The sequence below is a fragment of the Electrophorus electricus genome, chromosome 17 (genome assembly GCF_013358815.1).
Source record: "Electrophorus electricus isolate fEleEle1 chromosome 17, fEleEle1.pri, whole genome shotgun sequence".
Taxonomy (NCBI): Eukaryota; Metazoa; Chordata; class Actinopteri; order Gymnotiformes; family Gymnotidae; genus Electrophorus; species Electrophorus electricus.
The window spans coordinates 10,867,343-10,884,842 of NC_049551.1; the positions used below are offsets into that span (position 1 = coordinate 10,867,343).

The 17,500-nt window shown below is 44.0% G+C and overlaps 1 protein-coding gene across 2 annotated transcripts in view; it reads left to right on the forward strand.

Annotated features, from left to right (window-relative positions):
* Positions 1-6,410: 6,410 nt before the first annotated feature.
* Positions 6,411-17,500, forward strand: part of sh2d3ca (SH2 domain containing 3Ca) — a 56,964-nt gene continuing 45,874 nt past the window's right edge. For both annotated transcript variants that reach the window (XM_035535842.1, XM_035535843.1), the window contains exons 1-3: positions 6,411-6,487; positions 9,754-10,549; positions 13,986-14,025. In XM_035535842.1, coding sequence (XP_035391735.1) covers positions 6,469-6,487; positions 9,754-10,549; positions 13,986-14,025 — 855 coding nt within the window. In that variant the 5' untranslated portion in view covers positions 6,411-6,468. The remainder of the gene's footprint in view (positions 6,488-9,753; positions 10,550-13,985; positions 14,026-17,500) is intronic.

Consider the following 17,500-nt stretch of genomic DNA (forward strand, 5'->3'; position numbering starts at 1 on the left):
ACGTACATGCGTGGTTCTGTGTCTTAAACTCTCCAGACGTACATGCGTGGTTCTGTGTCTTAAACTCTCCAGACGTACATGCGTGGTTCTGTGTCTTAAACTCTCCAGACGTACATGCGTGGTTCCGTGTGTCTTAAACTCTCCAGACGTACATGCGTGGTTCTGTGTCTTAAACTCTCCAGACGTACATGCGTGGTTCTGTGTCTTAAACTCTCCAGACGTACATGCGTGGTTCTGTGTCTTAAACTCTCCAGACGTACATACGTGGTTCTGTATGTCTTGCCTCTCTGCCATTTTGCCCCATCACAGCGCTGCTGTCTTTAAGAGTCTAATGCGCTTCCCCTGCTGCAGGAGCGGAGTGGGATCTGATTGGTTCCTGGCACCCTGCTTGGACTGTCCAACATCCACCTGACACCACTATGCCGCCGTGTGTCTTCGCTGCATTTTCAGTCACGCCTGACCTGCTTTAAGAGCCTTAAAAGGAAAGCTTCTTTTGAAGTGACCTCTCTCTTCCCATGAAGGTGGGGAGGAGTAAGTTTGGTGTTTTTGGTATCCACGCTACCAGTGTGGAGGCAAACTGCACTGTGACATCCAACCCAAAGGAAAGAACACAGAGAGCAAGCAGACGTCAGGACAGAGAACGAGGCTAAAGTGCAGAGCTAGGCTCCTTAGCGCCATCGTGTGGTCATTAGACACATATACAGGCACAGATGCACACGAGTGCACCCAAAGGCATGTAAACACTGACAACACAGCTAAGCTTGTGCAGGTTTTCACTTTAGACATTGTGTTCTTGTACTCAGATCAGTTCCTTGGATCCTCACCTATAATAGCAGTAATCCCAGCAGTAACCTTCATAGTAAAACCACATCAGTGACTGCTACTCACTCATGCTAGCAGCTGATCTGAGAACAGTATGCCTTGTGATTCTTCACGCAAAATACACTGGGCCAGTACTGCTGACAGATGCTGGGCAGGGCTGGGAGAAGTGTGAACCAAACTTTATTGCTTCCTTCCCTCAAATGAATCATCCAAACCCATACAGGCTGAGGTCTCGCTCGCACGCACGCACACACACATTTTCTCTCTCTCTCCCCTGCGCACACACACAAAGAAATGAGGAGCCTTCTAGATGAGTTCCCTCCCCTGCTGATACAATAAGTGAGGAAACACACAGATGGAGAGAGAAAGAGAGAGAGAGGGGGGGGGGGGGATACAAGATGCACATATATATATATATATATATATATATATATATATATATATATATATATATATATATATATATATATATATATATATATATATATATATATATATAAACCTTAAATAGCAATTTTAAAGGTTGCATGACAAATATCTTGACATCATAATCCTACAGGAGATGTGGTGCAAAGCTGACATGGTCACTCAGGGTCCCACAGAATATAGAGACGTTACAATACCATCCCAATACCATCGACTCACAATGATCAACAATAAGGCAAACCTAACACAGGACCTAAATACATGGTCTAATGAATACTAAACTAGACACACATGTACGAAACTAAGGAACAGAACCACAACAAGGAAGTAAAGCAAATCAAAGACACGAGACGGGGAAACCGTGGAGACGTGGACGCTAGGAGGTGGCCAATCATGACACGGTGATTTGTAGGTCATTGGAAGTATTTTATAAACAATACAAAATTTTACGGGGAGCCAATGTAATGTAGCTAAGATAGGAGCAATGTGATCAAAGTTTCTAGTTCTGGTAAGAACTCTGGCTGCTGCATTTTGAACTAGCTGAAGCTTGTGTAGCCATTTAGTGGTATTCTGCCTCATGTTAAGAGAGTGTGTTCCTAATCTTTGCAATGTTCCTGCAGTGGAGAAAATATTTACATGAGCTTTGAATGTGACACTGGGATCTATCATCACTGCAAGATCTTTAACTGTTAGAAGATCTTAAGAAGATGTGATTGGGAGACCATTGAGGTTCATTGAGTAATTAGAGAGCGATTAGCTGTCTGTGGGCCTAATAGAAGCACTTCTGTTTTGTCAGAATTAAGTGGGAGAGTTTTACAACATCCAGGGTCTGAAGCCCTTTACACGTTGCTCCATAATACTAAACTGATATATATGTCCTTTAGTTTGGCTGAGACATATAACTGAGAATCATCAGCATAGCAGTGGAAGTTAGCACAGTGTTTTCATATAATGTCACCTAGAGGTAACGTGTAGGTGACAACAGATCCTTGAGGGACACCATAGCTCACCTTGGTGTATGCCGAAAAGTCTCTTATGTTGACAAACTGCTAGCCGAGAAGATCGGCTAGATAAGATTTAAACCAGGAAAGGGCTATTCTCCTAATTCCAACATTTTTGAGTCTATCTAGTAAAATGTTGTGATTGATGGTGTCAAATGCTGCACTCTGATTACTGCTAATCTGAATGATTTATGTACATAGCCAATGTTCAAGGAGGAGTCTATTAAATGTTTTAATTAAATATTAAATTAGAATGTTACTATTATTGGTAGCCGTTGTTGCCGTCTATTCTACCGTTTGTTTAACGTGTTAATTTTTCATCAAAGCTTGAATTGAAGTGAACTGAGAGAGCAAGAAAGAGACTCCATGAAGAGCACACTCCAGCTTAGCTGATGTGACCTTGAAAACTTCACTCACGAACAGAAACAGGGCAGGTGCAGGTTCAGAAGACAGCATGACTCTTCAGTCTCTGTCACTCTTCACACACACACACACACACACACACACACACACACATACAGAAAGACACAAGCACTTCTACTTATGCCCCAACTCCGTATTCTGGGCAAGCCGCTACATTTTGACCACACCCCTACTGTATAGTGTAGCACGTTTAGGTACCCGATGGCAGGATCAGTCCAATAGTTTTAGCAGTCAGAGGGATAAAGGTGGATCAGGATGAAAGCAGTCTGCCATTAGCAGACTCACAACTGTCAGAGCCGTAACTGAGACAGGTGTCAGGATGTGCACATAGCTCTTCATATAGGGACCAGTGCTACTGCCTTGGCAGGACAGTGTCATACTAGCTAGGTGATCAAACAACACTTACTGGCGGAGGTAGTGGCAGACATAGAGAACGCGGTATGCAGTCACAGAGAGTAATGAGTGATTTAGGCGTAGGGTTCAAAAGAAATGCTGCATGTGTTATGTGTCAGGACAAGATTCCCATAAAGAGGGATGGGGTGTGTGTGTGTGTGTGTGTGACAGTTTAAGTACAAGACCCCTCTCTGAGTGAACGATTATAAGATAAGATTAGACGGGACTACTCATTTTCATTCTCACTGCAGTAGTTCTCACTGCACAGTTCACTGCAGATATTTTTGGATGGTTAAACTTACAGCATCTCAGTTCACGTCTCACACATACAGGGAGGAACAAGCAAATGTACATGACTACATATCAATGTCAGCTGAAGCTCAGTAGAAAACATCAGCCAATGCAACCCCAAGAGAGTACATGACCTCAGATCAAACTCTTTAAAATGAGAGCAGATTCCCGATGAGAATGAGAGACAAGATGAGAGACAAGTCTCTGCTCAAGGTTTTTTCTGCTAGGTTGGAAATGGTTATGATCTCTGACGTATATTGGGTGAGAATAAACACAACACCCAGGGAAACAGAATAAATGTTCCCAATTCTGTTTAACTGCTTTAAAAATGTATAATAATTATGATAAAACCTGATGAGAAAGAACCTTAACAGAAGTGGATGAGGATAAGATCGTAGCAATGTTTGCAGTCATAGCATGGTTTGGAGCCATAACTAATGAGTAACTGACATCAGTGTTTTAATGACTAACTGACATGCATGCTTTAATGAATAACTGACATCGGTGTTTTAGTGATTAACTGACGTCGGTGTTTTCCATAGTGAAACAAGAACAGCCAGCAGAAGGAGGTAGGAGCTACATGTAAGCTCCAGCCAGCTAGGGTTAAGGGCAAGGTGCTCCTGTTTCAGCTTTCAATAACAGGAAGGCACATTAGAATGTGTTTTTTTAGTGGAAAATTGACCCAATTTTGAAAAGTCTACAGTATGAGCCATCTACAAACATAGCCTTCATACCTTGGGAAAATGAATAAATCTGTTGTAAATAACTAAAGCACCTTAAATATTTATTCAGTCCTACTGGTTCTTAATCCCAGGATTTAAAAAGTTTTGGTGTTTCATTGGACTGCCAACTTTACCCTGTTCCCTGCTGAATTTAGGTATGTGAGACATAGTTGTAGTCAGTTCAAGGAAATACTTTGGTGTGGTGATAGATTCAGAAGTTTAAAAAGTTCATAAGTTAAAAAAATAATTATAAAGCAAATGAATTAATCAAATTAAGATGCAACAATAATCATCTGGATTTAATTTCTCTGGCTAGAGTTGCCTACTCAGTTCACAAATCTCAAAGGCCTAACAGCAAACGGATACAGACTTAAGATGCTATTGGAGAAGGAGAAACTATGATAGTCTTAGGGGTGATGCTTGAGTCACACCACACCACACAAGTCAGCTCTGTGATAGTATAGTCATACTGTACTAAAATCAACTATGTGATAGTGTGGTCACCCCACTAAAGTCAGCTCTGTGACAGTGTGCGCCTAGGGGTGAGGTTTGAGTCACATTACACTAAAATCAGTTTTGTGATAATGCAGTCACATCGTACTAAATTCAGCTCCATGACAGTGTGATCACACTATATTAAATTCAGCTCTGTGATAGTGTGATCACACTGTACTAAATTCAGCTCTGTGATAGTGTGATCACACCGTACTAAATTCAGCTCTGTGGTCCTAGGGATGAGACTTGAGTCACACCACACTAAGATCAACTCCATGATAGTGCGGTCACACCGTAATAAGATCAACCCTGACTCTCCAAGCTGTGCTAGCCGCCCCACTGTGCCTGACCTGAGCAGCACTTGTGTTAAGAAGCATGATTTATAAGGTCACATATACAGTGACCCCATCACTGTCCACAATTAAAGACTCTGTATGTCTTTCAGCATGTGTTAGTATCACCACCTCTGACACCATCAGCCAGAGAGCCTCCTGTCCTCGGCTCATAAATCTCCCAGTCCGTGTGTTCTTCATGGCTTCAATCTACAGATTGCGTAGAGTGATGTCTACTGTGTAGCCCTGAAATCCTCCTCATTTAGAGCACAGCTTTTATTCCTTGATTCAGACATCAGGTATATCCACCCGTTGCCTGGCTAACTGAGCGATTAGACTCTGGCGCCCTCTAATGCTCATATGGAGCATTGCAAGTATTGTGATTCAGCCAGCCATCCTCTCCTTACAGTAAAATCGAGATTCATTCCTGGCAGCAATGAAGATAGCTTGTCTTCCACTAAATTGTTTCCAGATTAAACACAGCTAGTTTAAGACTGGATGCAACAATAGTTTTTGTATCTGTTCTTTAAGGCATTGAGACACACTGGAAAATTTCAAAACTGAACTTGGAAAGAAGAGGCAACAGCATTAACTGTTATTTAGTGGCTAATGTAATACACCAGCACATGCAAAACAACAACAATAACAACAACAACAAAACATTGTTCAGTTCCAAATAAAGCAATCAACTACCTCACACAGATGCATGTTCCTCTAAATTAAGAGGAAGAACTGGAATTAGATTTTCCAATATTGTCCATTATATATTAGGCTTAAGAAAAAAATGTATTAGAGACAACTCATTGCTACCAACATGAAACTAACAAAGACCTCCCTTAGATGCACTTCTGGAAAGTTAAAATCATCTAACATTTTTAGTTATGTAAAGCTTTATAGAAGAAACTTTACAATGGCTTTAACATGAAATGTGTTTCTCACATATGCACACACCTCTGCAACACACTTAAATAGCGTGACCTCTGGCAGGAAGTTACACCCCTCAGATGATCAGAAAAGAAGAAGTGAGGTGCAACACTTGGTTTGAGGTTTGCTGCTTTCTTGAGCTTTTCTTCCCCCAGGCAAATTAATATAAAGGAAGACTGCAACACCAGCAAAACAGAAAAGCACACACCTCCTGTGCTTCTTAACGCTATCATTATGAATGTGTTCATCTACATTGACTTTATTTCTCCTATATCGTAATTTGTATAATTGTATCATCAGGGAACACCTCCTGCCAAGTCAGCACTCTGAGATATTTGTGATGAACCAGTGTCCATAAAGTTTCAAAGTTTCAAAGATCCACAGACATTCTTCATTGGCATAACGTTCAACTCCGTGAGATCCATGAGTGTTTGGCATAATGTGGCACAACATCCTGCCCCTGACATCATCAGGACAGAGCATTCTGGCAACAACAGGACCAGCCTAACACAGGAAGCGCAGCACTGTTGAATGTCACACATCGCAGGTCTCACATGCTCGTGCACATACAGAGGGCTGGGGTTATCCTGCGCACTCCGGAAAGAAGAGAAGGCATCTTGCAAATAGCAGCTGAGCGACATGATCAAGTGCAAGCTGAGTGAGTATATTTGAGTGTGCGTGTATGTGTGTGTGTGTGTGTGTGTGTGTGTGAGAGAGAGTGTGTTACAGGAAGACTAAAAACCCTCATGGACAGATGTTATTGATAGGGGATAGTTGGAGGAACCAACTTCAACAGTCTATGCTACATTTCTAGGCTCCTGTTCTACGCTGCTGTTCTACGCTCCTGTTCTACGCTGCTGTTCTACGCTGCTGTTCTACGCTGCTGTTCTATGCTCCTGTTCTACGATGCTGTTCTATGCTCCTGTTCTACGCTGCTGTTCTACGCTCCTGTTCTACACTGCTGTTCTATGCTCCTGTTCTACACTGCTGTTCTATGCTAGTGTTATATGCTGCTGTTCTACGCTACTGTTCTACGCTCCTGTTCTACGCTGCTGTTCTACGCTGCTGTTCTATGCTCCTGTTCTACGCTGCTGTTCTACGCTCCTGTTCTACACTGCTGTTCTATGCTAGTGTTATATGCTGCTGTTCTACGCTACTGTTCTACACTGCTGTTCTATGCTAGTGTTATATGCTGCTGTTCTACGCTACTGTTCTACACTGCTGTTCTATGCTAGTGTTATATGCTGCTGTTCTATGCTAGTGTTATATGCTGCTGTTCTATGCTAGTGTTATATGCTGCTGTTTTATGCTAGTGTTATATGCTGCTGTTCTTTTGATGCTTTGCTGGGTTTGTAAAGGGTTTGTAAATCTGTGTGGATTTGGGTGTGAGTCCAGTCTAATTAGGGAGGTAGTAAAAGTCACACACTAGTCTGTCCAGAAAAAAACAACAACTCAGTACTGGAATTATAGAGTTTTAGACAATTCACGTATGACAATAAATGACATAAAAGAAATACGCTAAAAAAATGACTAGCTACCAGACTATGTAATGCTTCGAATGTAGGGCTCACATAGATGATATGTGTCCCCAATCTTGCAATGTACTGACCACAGACATGTGGTCCAGCCACTGGAGTTTCAGTTTGACAAAGTGACAAAATGGTGGAATTAGTTTTTACTGGGTCATGCTTAGGAAATTATGAGACAGCAACTTTGTACACATACTTGCTGCTGAATTAAGATACACACACACACACACACACACACACACACACACACACACACACACACACACACACACACACACACACACACACACACACACACACGTACAGAACTTGCAACAGTTCCCTTTACCAAAAGAGCCAGTCTGTTGCAGTTTACAGTATCCACAGGCCAAAAGTATTGGAGCTGTGATCAACATCACACACACACACACACACACACATACACAAAGGCACATACAAACACAGAGACACATACATTTTGTACAGTATTACATCTTTCAGAACACACCCATAAGACTGTCCAACAACTCCAGGCACACACACACATGATCAAGGAATGTCACACATCATCAAGGCACGACACACACACACACAATCAAGGCATGACACACACACACACACACACACAATAATGAAACACACACACAATCATGACCCACAGACACACAGTGTCCTGTGTGATATGTGATGAGGCCAGCTACACTGGAAACGAACAGGACACAACTAGAAAAGGAAAACATTTGAAAAATGAGAAAAATGTATGATCTGTTTGTTAATAAGTCACACCAACACGGTTATGTGATAATGGGGTTCCTGTTTTTCTTTTCTTCTTTTTTTTACATAATGAAAATTTAGTGGGTTGGGTTAGGATTAGGATTAAGGCTAGGGTTAGGGTTAGGGTTAGAGTTAGGGTTAGGATTAGGGTTACAGTTAGGGTTAGGGTTAGGGTTAGGTTTAGGGTTTGGGTTTGGGTTATGGTTAGGGTTAGGGTTAGGTTAAGGGTTAGGGTTAGTATTAGGGTTAGGGTTAGGTTATGGATTAGGATTAGGTTTAGGGTTAAATTAAAGGTTAGGGTTAGGTTTAGGATTAGGGCTAGGGTTAGGGTTAGAGTTAGAGTTAGGGTTAGGATTAGGGTTAGGGTTAGGATTAGAGTTAGGTTTAGGGTTAGGTTAAGGGTTAGGTTATGGGTTAGGGTTAGGATTAGAGTTAGGGTTAGGTTATGGGTTAGGATTAGGTTTAGGGTTAGGTTAAGGGTTAGGGTTAGGGTTAGGTTTAGGATTAGGGCTAGGGTTAGGGTTAGGATTAGAGTTAGGGTTAGGGTTAATTTTAGGCACAGGAAGCATAGAACCTCTGGATCTTATACCCATAATACAGAAGATCTGTGGAGGATTGTTGTCTAACTGATAGCATCATTTTTTCCTTTCCATTTTTTAAAATGTTTATCTTACTATTTTAATTTTAAACAATTGCAACCTTGGCTTGTCTTGAGAAAACCATAACTATATATAACTTATGTTCATTATTTGGTGCTGAATTTCCAAGAAAATAGGCTTCATGCTACTTAGACAAAACCATATATAAGTTTGTGCCTGCTCAGGTTTAGTGAGGGTCTGAATAGTGACAGATGAGAGACAAGTCTCTGCTCAAGGTTTTTTCTGCTAGGTTGGAAATGGTTATGATCTCTGGCAGTATTCCCTGAATTGCTACTCAGAGTGGAAAATTAGTTCTCCAATATTGCCCCTAGGCTGCAATAGAGAGGTAATAGTTTTGTGAAATCTTCTGTATGTATAGACTCTAGCAGTCTCACTCTGCCTTCATGAGCACTGTGGGAGCCCTGGGTAAACACAACACTGGGCCACTATTACACAGGCCCACACACTCTATTAACAGACCTTCACTCAGACAGCATACGTTCCAATTAATGCTGTATTCCATGAGGCTGCAGTATGGTGTAGCGGTTTAAATTCAAACAGCTGGCGGCCATAGACGTCCCCCACAGAGCAGTAAAAAGGCTTCTGCATTTACATGTCTAAAGCTGAAATGTTGCCCTATCATGTAGGTGAGGGGTGCACACCGTGGCATAGCCCTAGAGAACATTTTCAATGCTGTGCCTATAGTCTTGATTTTTACTGTGGGCAGATGCAACAGCATATGTGACTGAGGGCAAATGCCCAAATGCAACTACAGAAACTACAGAAACTACAGCAACCATAGCAACTACAGCTTTTGTCTAAAGTTTACATAATAGCAGTACTTCCTTAGGGAGAAATGTTTCCAATATAGTTCCAGCTGTGTAACATGGTACAGCTCGGCAAAGATTGAGATATGTAGAGCAGTGATCCCTGTCCTTATTACCCTCTAGACATTTCTGAGCTCACTGTATCATGATGTTGAGTTGATACTGTGCCTTGTCCAGGTTTGAAGTGGTTTGGGAGCCTCAGCAACCTCTCGTTTCGCCGCAAGTCAGATCCAGTAAAAGATGACGGACGGAAGGAGGATGCTGGGCTACCTGCAGACAGCGACACATCCAAAGATGACATGAACATGCGGCACCGGTGCCCGAGCTATGTCCGCTCCAGTGCCATGTACACCCACATGGGCACCATGCCTCGTCCCGAGAAGAAGAAGGAGAGGGGTCCTAAAGCTAAGCCCCAGGAGCAGAAGAGCGTTAAGACTAAGTCTAAGGGTAAGAACAGCCTGTTGGGTCGCAGCCAGAGTATGAAGCCCTCGGTGGACTACAGGTGTGAGTCCCCAATGCTGGGCGTGCTCTTGGAGAAGGACCTGCACGAGTCAAGTGCGGAGGGAGCCGGAGCCACAGATCTACGCACTCGTGCACTTCCTGATCCAAAGGGAGCCGGAGCCACAGAGCCACACGCTCGCGCACTTCCCGGTCCCGAGGAAGCCAGAACCACGGGGGCCGTGACCTCTGCAAAGCAACTCGTGGAACCATGGGAGGGGCATTGGGTCCCAGGGCTCGACACCGTGGACTCACAGAGGTGGACTCACAAAAATGGAGGCAGTGTAGGTTCAAGAGATCCAAACCCACCACCAGCATTGAACAAGAGCATGGATGTGCACAGGAAGTTTTCTGGGGACCTCGATATGGATGATCATTTCATTGCTTTGCCTGTGAAAACCAAAACCTCAAGAAAAGCAAAGGAACTAGAAGAAAAAATGGAGCTTGGACCTGAAGCGGTGGAGCACACAGGAAGGTAAGAATCATTTCTGTTCTCTGATTCAAGGAAAGAATCATTTCTTTTATTTCACTCAGGGTAAGAATCATTACTGTTTTCTGATTCCCTTTCTATAAGTGGGTCTTATTCACCCAGAGAACAGTTGATTCCTCAGAGCAGACTTGAAGTGAGCAGGTTTGGTTCCTTAAAACAATTAGCAAGTTCTGCCTATTGCCTTATTGAGGAAACTCTGATCAGGACCAGTTCCTGAAATCCCTCAAGCTCAATCAAGTGTAATCCATAATGGAAATACAGCAGTAAAAGCCTGAGAAGTGCTTGCTTTTTCAAATGTGAAGAACTAAAATACAGGGCCAAAGATAACAGGACACTCTTATTGTCCAATTACAGGCAGATCCATGCGGTTTACCAGGCTTTAAGCTGTTTCATTAACAACTACAGTTTTAAGACAAATGCCTGAGAATACCTGGACCCGAGCCCTGGGTGTTGTGTTCTATTGTTTCACAGTGATCTAAAAGACTGCTTATGTTTCCCTGAAAGGTATGCAGACAGCGTGCTTTAGGCTTGACACCTGTCCTGGGAAGACCTGTTCTTCTCAAGATCAGGAGCAGAGCCGATAATGCGCTGTTCACTGTGCACTTCAGAAACTGGGGAGTTGAATAGAACCTTTTCCTCATCAGTTGTTCAAACAGAACAATGCTGTCAGAGAGAAGCCATTTGTCACGTTACCATATTTCTCACAGACCTTTCTCACACTGGCCAGATGTGTCTTACAAAGCTTAGTAGAGCTAAACATTTGTTACATTCTTCACCACATTCCATGGAACATGTGAACGTGTAGTTTCGATGTAGTGTGGATGTAATCTCGATGTAGTCAAAAGCGTTGAAGATTGGCTTGTGATTTTGTGGATTCTTTTCAGTATGTGATGTGTTTCCGCTTGTCCTCGGTTATAATTTAGCAGTGACTGATTGTTTGTGAGAGTGCAGTTGTCTTGAGGCTCTTTTGTCTTTGTGATGTCAAGTCAAGTCAAGTCAAATGTGTTTCTATGGAGCTTTTTACAACAGTTGTTGTCCCAAAGCAGCTTTAAAAATGTCCGATTCCAAGCCCCCAGTGAGCAAGCCAAGAGGTGACAGTGGCAAGGAAAACCTCCCATGAACATGAGGATGAAACTTTGAGAGGAACCAGTTACTCAGCTGTGGTGGAGGTGTGGTAGGCTGCAAAGGAGGCATCAGGGTGGTGGTGGGAGGAGCCACAGCAGGGGGCATCAGGGTGGTGGTGGGAGGAGCCACAGCAGGGGGCATCAGGAGGTGGTGGGAGGAGCCGTGGCAGCTGAGACGGGTTGAGGCTCAGTAACCTCATGACATCAGGAGTAGGTGAACCTCAGCAGAAAGAGAGACTAGATTATTAGGCATGTCCAGATACGAGGCTGTGTAAACTAGGGAACTATAATGTGCAATGGATGGAGCTTTAGCTAACACAGCACAGCTAAAAGGAAAGAGTCAAAAGGATCCTCAGGCACAAGGGCACCCTGGAACATCAGCACTCCACTGCTCTCAGTCAACAAACTTGAGTAACATAAGAGAGGTGAAGTGACAGCATCATAACATCCCAGTTTACTATAACTCTCAATGCCCATGGACCCCCAGATCTGCACCTTGACCTATGATGGGAAGCAGTTAATAAAATGCCTGACTGTACAGATAGGTTTTCAGCCTAACCTTAAATATTGAGACTGTTTCTGATACCAGTGGGGTTCAGCTCACTGGGCCTCACTACCAGCTGTTTTAGGGGATTCCTTTCGGCATTCAGCTCCTGGCAGGCCAGCACTTTAGACCAGAGTGGGTCACTAACTTTGACACATTTCCAAATCTTTTGTGCTCTTGTTTGGACATTTAGTGTTAGAGGACACTGTCCTGATTCAGCCCTGCAGGAGTTGTTTGGTGTTGTCCTCTGTACCCTGAGGACACCTCTACAGAATTCCACATGTAGAGTCTCAGCTGGGGGTTTGTCCCAGACTGTGAATTTTTTTATGTCAGAGGTCCCCAAACCTCACTGCTGTAAAGTGCAAGTGGCTCAATCACTGTTTTAAAGAGTTTGTGCCAAATTCCAGTTGGCCTCTCAAATTGGAAGATTTCTTAAAGAAAGTTCTCCTAAGCCTAACCTTACTTGTACCCTTGGTTCCATTATAGCCAAGCCAAAGCCAAGGCGGGTGTTATGCCTAAATATGTGTATGTGTTTGTTAGGTCAATATTTGTGTTGTTTATTGTATATGTGATGGTAGTGTAGGTTGGTGTAGACTGATGTACACTGGTGATGGTAAATAGCGTAGACTGGTGTACACTGGTGATGGTAAATAGTGTAGACTGATGTACACTGGTGATGGTAAATAGTGTAGACTGATGTACACTGGTGATGGTAGTGTAGATGGGTGTAGACTGGTGTACACTGGTGATGGTAAATAGTGTAGACTGATGTACACTGGTGATGGTAAATAGTGTAGACTGATGTACACTGGTGATGGTAAATAGTGTAGAGTGATGTACACTGGTATTGGTAAATAGTGTAGACTGGTATACACTGGTGGTGGTAAATAGTGTAGAGTGATGTACACTGGTATTGGTAAATAGTGTAGACTGGTATACACTGGTGGTGGTAAATAGTGTAGACTGGTGTACAAAGGTGAAGGTAAATCATGCAGGACTGATGCAGCAGCCTTGTGTATGTTTTGTCTAATGTTCAGTGATTTCATAGAATCACACAATTTAATTTGCTTAGAACATTCATATTCATAATGGCACAGAAGGCCTTTCATAGTTCTTGTTGATACACATTGCCCTGTAGTTGACACAGATGCCCCTGAAGTTGACACAGATGCCCCAGTAGTTGTTTGGGTCAGATTTATCTCCCACTTTAAATATGGGGTTGAGTTCTTCACCCCACATTGTATGAAAACAGACTATATTTAAAGCAAAATTCAAAAGTTTTAGAATAGCTAGTTTGAATTTAAGATCAGTGTTGGACATTGAATGACATCCGAGCAGCTGACCTTTCTGGGTTTTAAACCTCTGAATGTTTCCCCTCTCTCTGTACCCCCACCTCTCGGTAGATATGATTTTTACTAATGTTCCCCTTTATGTCCAGTAGGGGGGGCCAGAAATATCAAGGAGTTTCTCAGAAAAAAAGACACTTTTAGACGTAACAACACGGAACGTTTTAGTAAGCACACTTTTACTGAATGATGCATATTCAGATATTCATCTGGGTATGCGATCTTAGCTTACTGTAAGTTTTCAAATCAAGCGTCAAATCAAGTACGTTATTAACACAACGATCCGACTGTTACACGAAACAATGACATTCTTACTGAACATGGTTTTGTAAGCTTATGTAGTTGAATAAAAGCATATGAGTCAGTAAAAGCATATGAGTCAGTAAAAAATCTTTGTCTCTCCACAGTCAAATGGGCACAACAGACAGTCAAGGAGAATACGTGGAGGTAAGCCACACCTATCAGTCTGTCTGTCTGTCTCTCTCTCTCTCTCTCTCTCTCTCTCTCTCTCTCTCTCTCAAGTCAAGATGGCTTTATTGGAATGACTGTACAAAATACAATGTTGCCAAAGCACTGAAAAGGTTTGCATTTTAACTTCACACAACAACAACAACAACAACAACAGCAATAATAATAATATAATAATAATAATAATAATAATAATAATAATAATAATAATAGCACTGCCACCATCACCATAGTAAAAAATAATAAAAACAACAGATAACAGTTTTAATGTAACTTTAGCAAGTCAATAAGACATTAAGAAGACATTTGCATTGCCAAAGTGTTGGTATCAAGCTTCAGAATATAAACGCATGCTGTAGTACAAATGAACATTTTGGAACATAAAGGTACGTTTATAAAATGTGAGTTTTATTGATGATATAATATTAACAGGTGTGTAAGGTAAAGAAAAACAACATTAATAAATGGATTAGGAATGTGTTTGTGTGTGTGTGTGCCTGTGATGTGTGACCACTGGTTGGTGTCACTGTACTGTGTACTATGCACTAAATGATTGTGGCAGGCTAAATGTACTGTGTGTGATGTACTGTGTGTGTGTGATAGGTTGCCTGACCACATGACCATATGATCAGGGGCCAACACAGTGTAGGTGAAAGGTTACAGCATTCATATCTTATGTTGGCGTTCATGTGTGTGTGTGTGTGTGTGTGTGTGTGTGTGTGTGTGTGTGTGTGTGTGTGTGTGTGTGTGTGTGTGTGTGTGTGTGTGTAGGGGTGGGTGGGTGGGGTGTGGATGATGTGTCAATGCTTTTGAGTTTACAACAAAGTAGCCAAACGTTTTTTAATTTAATTTACTATTTTAATTAAGCAAAACATACTGTTAGAACCCTGTAATCATCGTTCATATATATTCATAAATGTAACGAAATGTGAACTTTCTGCCTCATAATGATTAACTATGGTTTAATATCTTCGCTGTCTTTGAACTCGGCTCATTTGTTGTACTACTTAGATAATTGATTCTCCAGTGTTCAGAGCTGTAATACAGTTTGTTGCCACTAGATGGTGATGCAAGCCTTTTTTCCTTTGTCATCATAAAGTTTTAACTGCGTTTGAGTCACACGAGCTTCAGGTTTCAACAAGCACATCATTACTCAGCGTGGGTTACTGTGTTCGGTTCCTCATGCACTTCTTTAATCAACAGCTCTCCTTTAAACGGGCACTTTGGCATAAACTGCTAGCTATACTAAATAATAAACAAGATTTACTTTTATCCATTTTGGGAAAATAAACATTCCACCAGCATGCTTGTGCACCTCTTTCCCCTGTACACCTACTTTACACCCCCTCTACACCTCCTCTCTCCCCCTCTACACCTCCTCTCTCCCCACTCAACACCTCCTCTACACCCCCTCTACACCTCCTCTACACCCCCACTACACCTCCTCTCTCCCCACTCAACACCTCCTCTCTCCCCCCTCTACACCTCCTCTACGCCCCCTCTACACCTCCTCTCTCCCCACTCAACACCTCCTCTCTCCCCCTCTACACCTCCTCTCTCCCCCTCTACACCTCCTCTCTCCCCACTCAACACCTCCTCTACACCCCCTCTACACCTCCTCTACACCCCCACTACACCTCCTCTCTCCCCACTCAACACCTCCTCTCTCCCCCCTCTACACCTCCTCTACGCCCCCTCTACACCTCCTCTCTCCCCACTCAACACCTCCTCTCTCCCCCCTCTACACCTCCTCTATGCCCCCTCTACACCTCCTCTCTCCCCACTCAACACCTCCTCTCTCCCCCTCTACACCTCCTCTATGCCCCCTCTACACCTCCTCTCTCCCCACTCAACACCTCCTCTCTCCCCCCTCTACACCTCCTCTACACCCCCTCTACACCTCCTCTCTCCCCACTCAACACCTCCTCTCTCCCCCTCTACACCTCCTCTACACCCCCTCTACACCCCCTCTACACCTTTTCTCTCCCCACTCAACACCTCCTCTCTCCCTGCTCTACACCTACTCTACACCTCCTCTCTTCCCCTACACTTCCTCTCCCCCTACACACTCTTCACCCCTCTACACCTCCTCTCTCCCCCTCTACACCCTCTACACCTCCTGTCCTCATCCTGCACTGTTCTCCATGCGTCTGGCCGTGCTCGCCCTTCCTTGTAGAACCTTCGAGGTGCTGAAGCAGGGGATATGCTCCAGGGAGCAGGCGTGCGCTGGGAGCAGTCCAGCCGGAGCTTCCTGCGCCGGCCGGCACGCGGTGTGGTTCTGTTGTGGGTGGATCTGGAGATGGAGCAGAGTGGGGTCCTGGTGGACGAGGAGAGTGTGGAAGTTAGCCAACAGATGAAGAAGAGGAGAATGAAAAGAATGAGATGGAAATGAAACCAGCGGGAAAGCGAGGGAAGAGGAGCCGGATACAGGGCTGGGAGAGAGAGAGAGAGAGAGAGAGAGAGAGAGGGAAGGGTAGATGGGAGTGAGGGGTGGGTTTGGGGATACTTGTGATCCAGGACGTGTGTGCACGTGTGCAGCCAGGGGCAGGGAAGTGAATTCATTGTGGCATTAGAAGTGTTTGGCTTTTTGAGTGAAGAGCTTTTAGAGGAGTGTAATGGGTGGAGAACAGAGAAAAAGGAGCAGTGAGAGGAAGAGAGGGTGGAGGAGAGGAAGAGGTCATGGGTGGAGGAGAGGAAGAGGTCATGGGTGGAGGACAGGAAGAGGTCATGGGTGGAGGAGAGGAAGAGGTCATGTGGTGGAGGAGAGGAAGAGGTCATGGGTGGAGGAGAGGAAGAGGTCATGGGTGGAGGAGAGGAAGAGGTCATGGGTGGAGGACAGGAAGAGGTCATGGGTGGAGGACAGGAAGAGGTCATGGGTGGAGGAGAGGAAGAGGTCATGGGTGGAGGAGAGGAAGAGGTCATGTGGTGGAGGAGAGGAAGAGGTCATGGGTGGAGGACAGGAAGAGGTCATGGGTGGAGGAGAGGAAGAGGTCATGGGTGGAGGAGAGGAAGAGGTCATGTGGTGGAGGAGAGGAAGAGGTCATGGGTGGAGGACAGGAAGAGGTCATGGGTGGAGGAGAGGAAGAGGTCATGGGTGGAGGAGAGGAAGAGGTCATGGGTGGAGGAGAGGAAGAGGTCATGTGGTGGAGGAGAGGAAGAGGTCATGGGTGGAGGACAGGAAGAGGTCATGGGTGGAGGAGAGGAAGAGGTCATGGGTGGAGGAGAGGAAGAGGTCATGTGGTGGAGGAGAGGAAGAGGTCATGGGTGGAGGAGAGGAAGAGGTCATGGGTGGAGGAGAGGAAGAGGTCATGTGGTGGAGGAGAGGACTCAGAGCCCCCCCCACCACACACACACACACAAATACTCACAGCCCATGCACACACACATAACCACTCAGAGGTGATGAAGCACCTCCTTCCTCCTCTTCCTCTACTCTTTTCCTCAGGATAGTAAT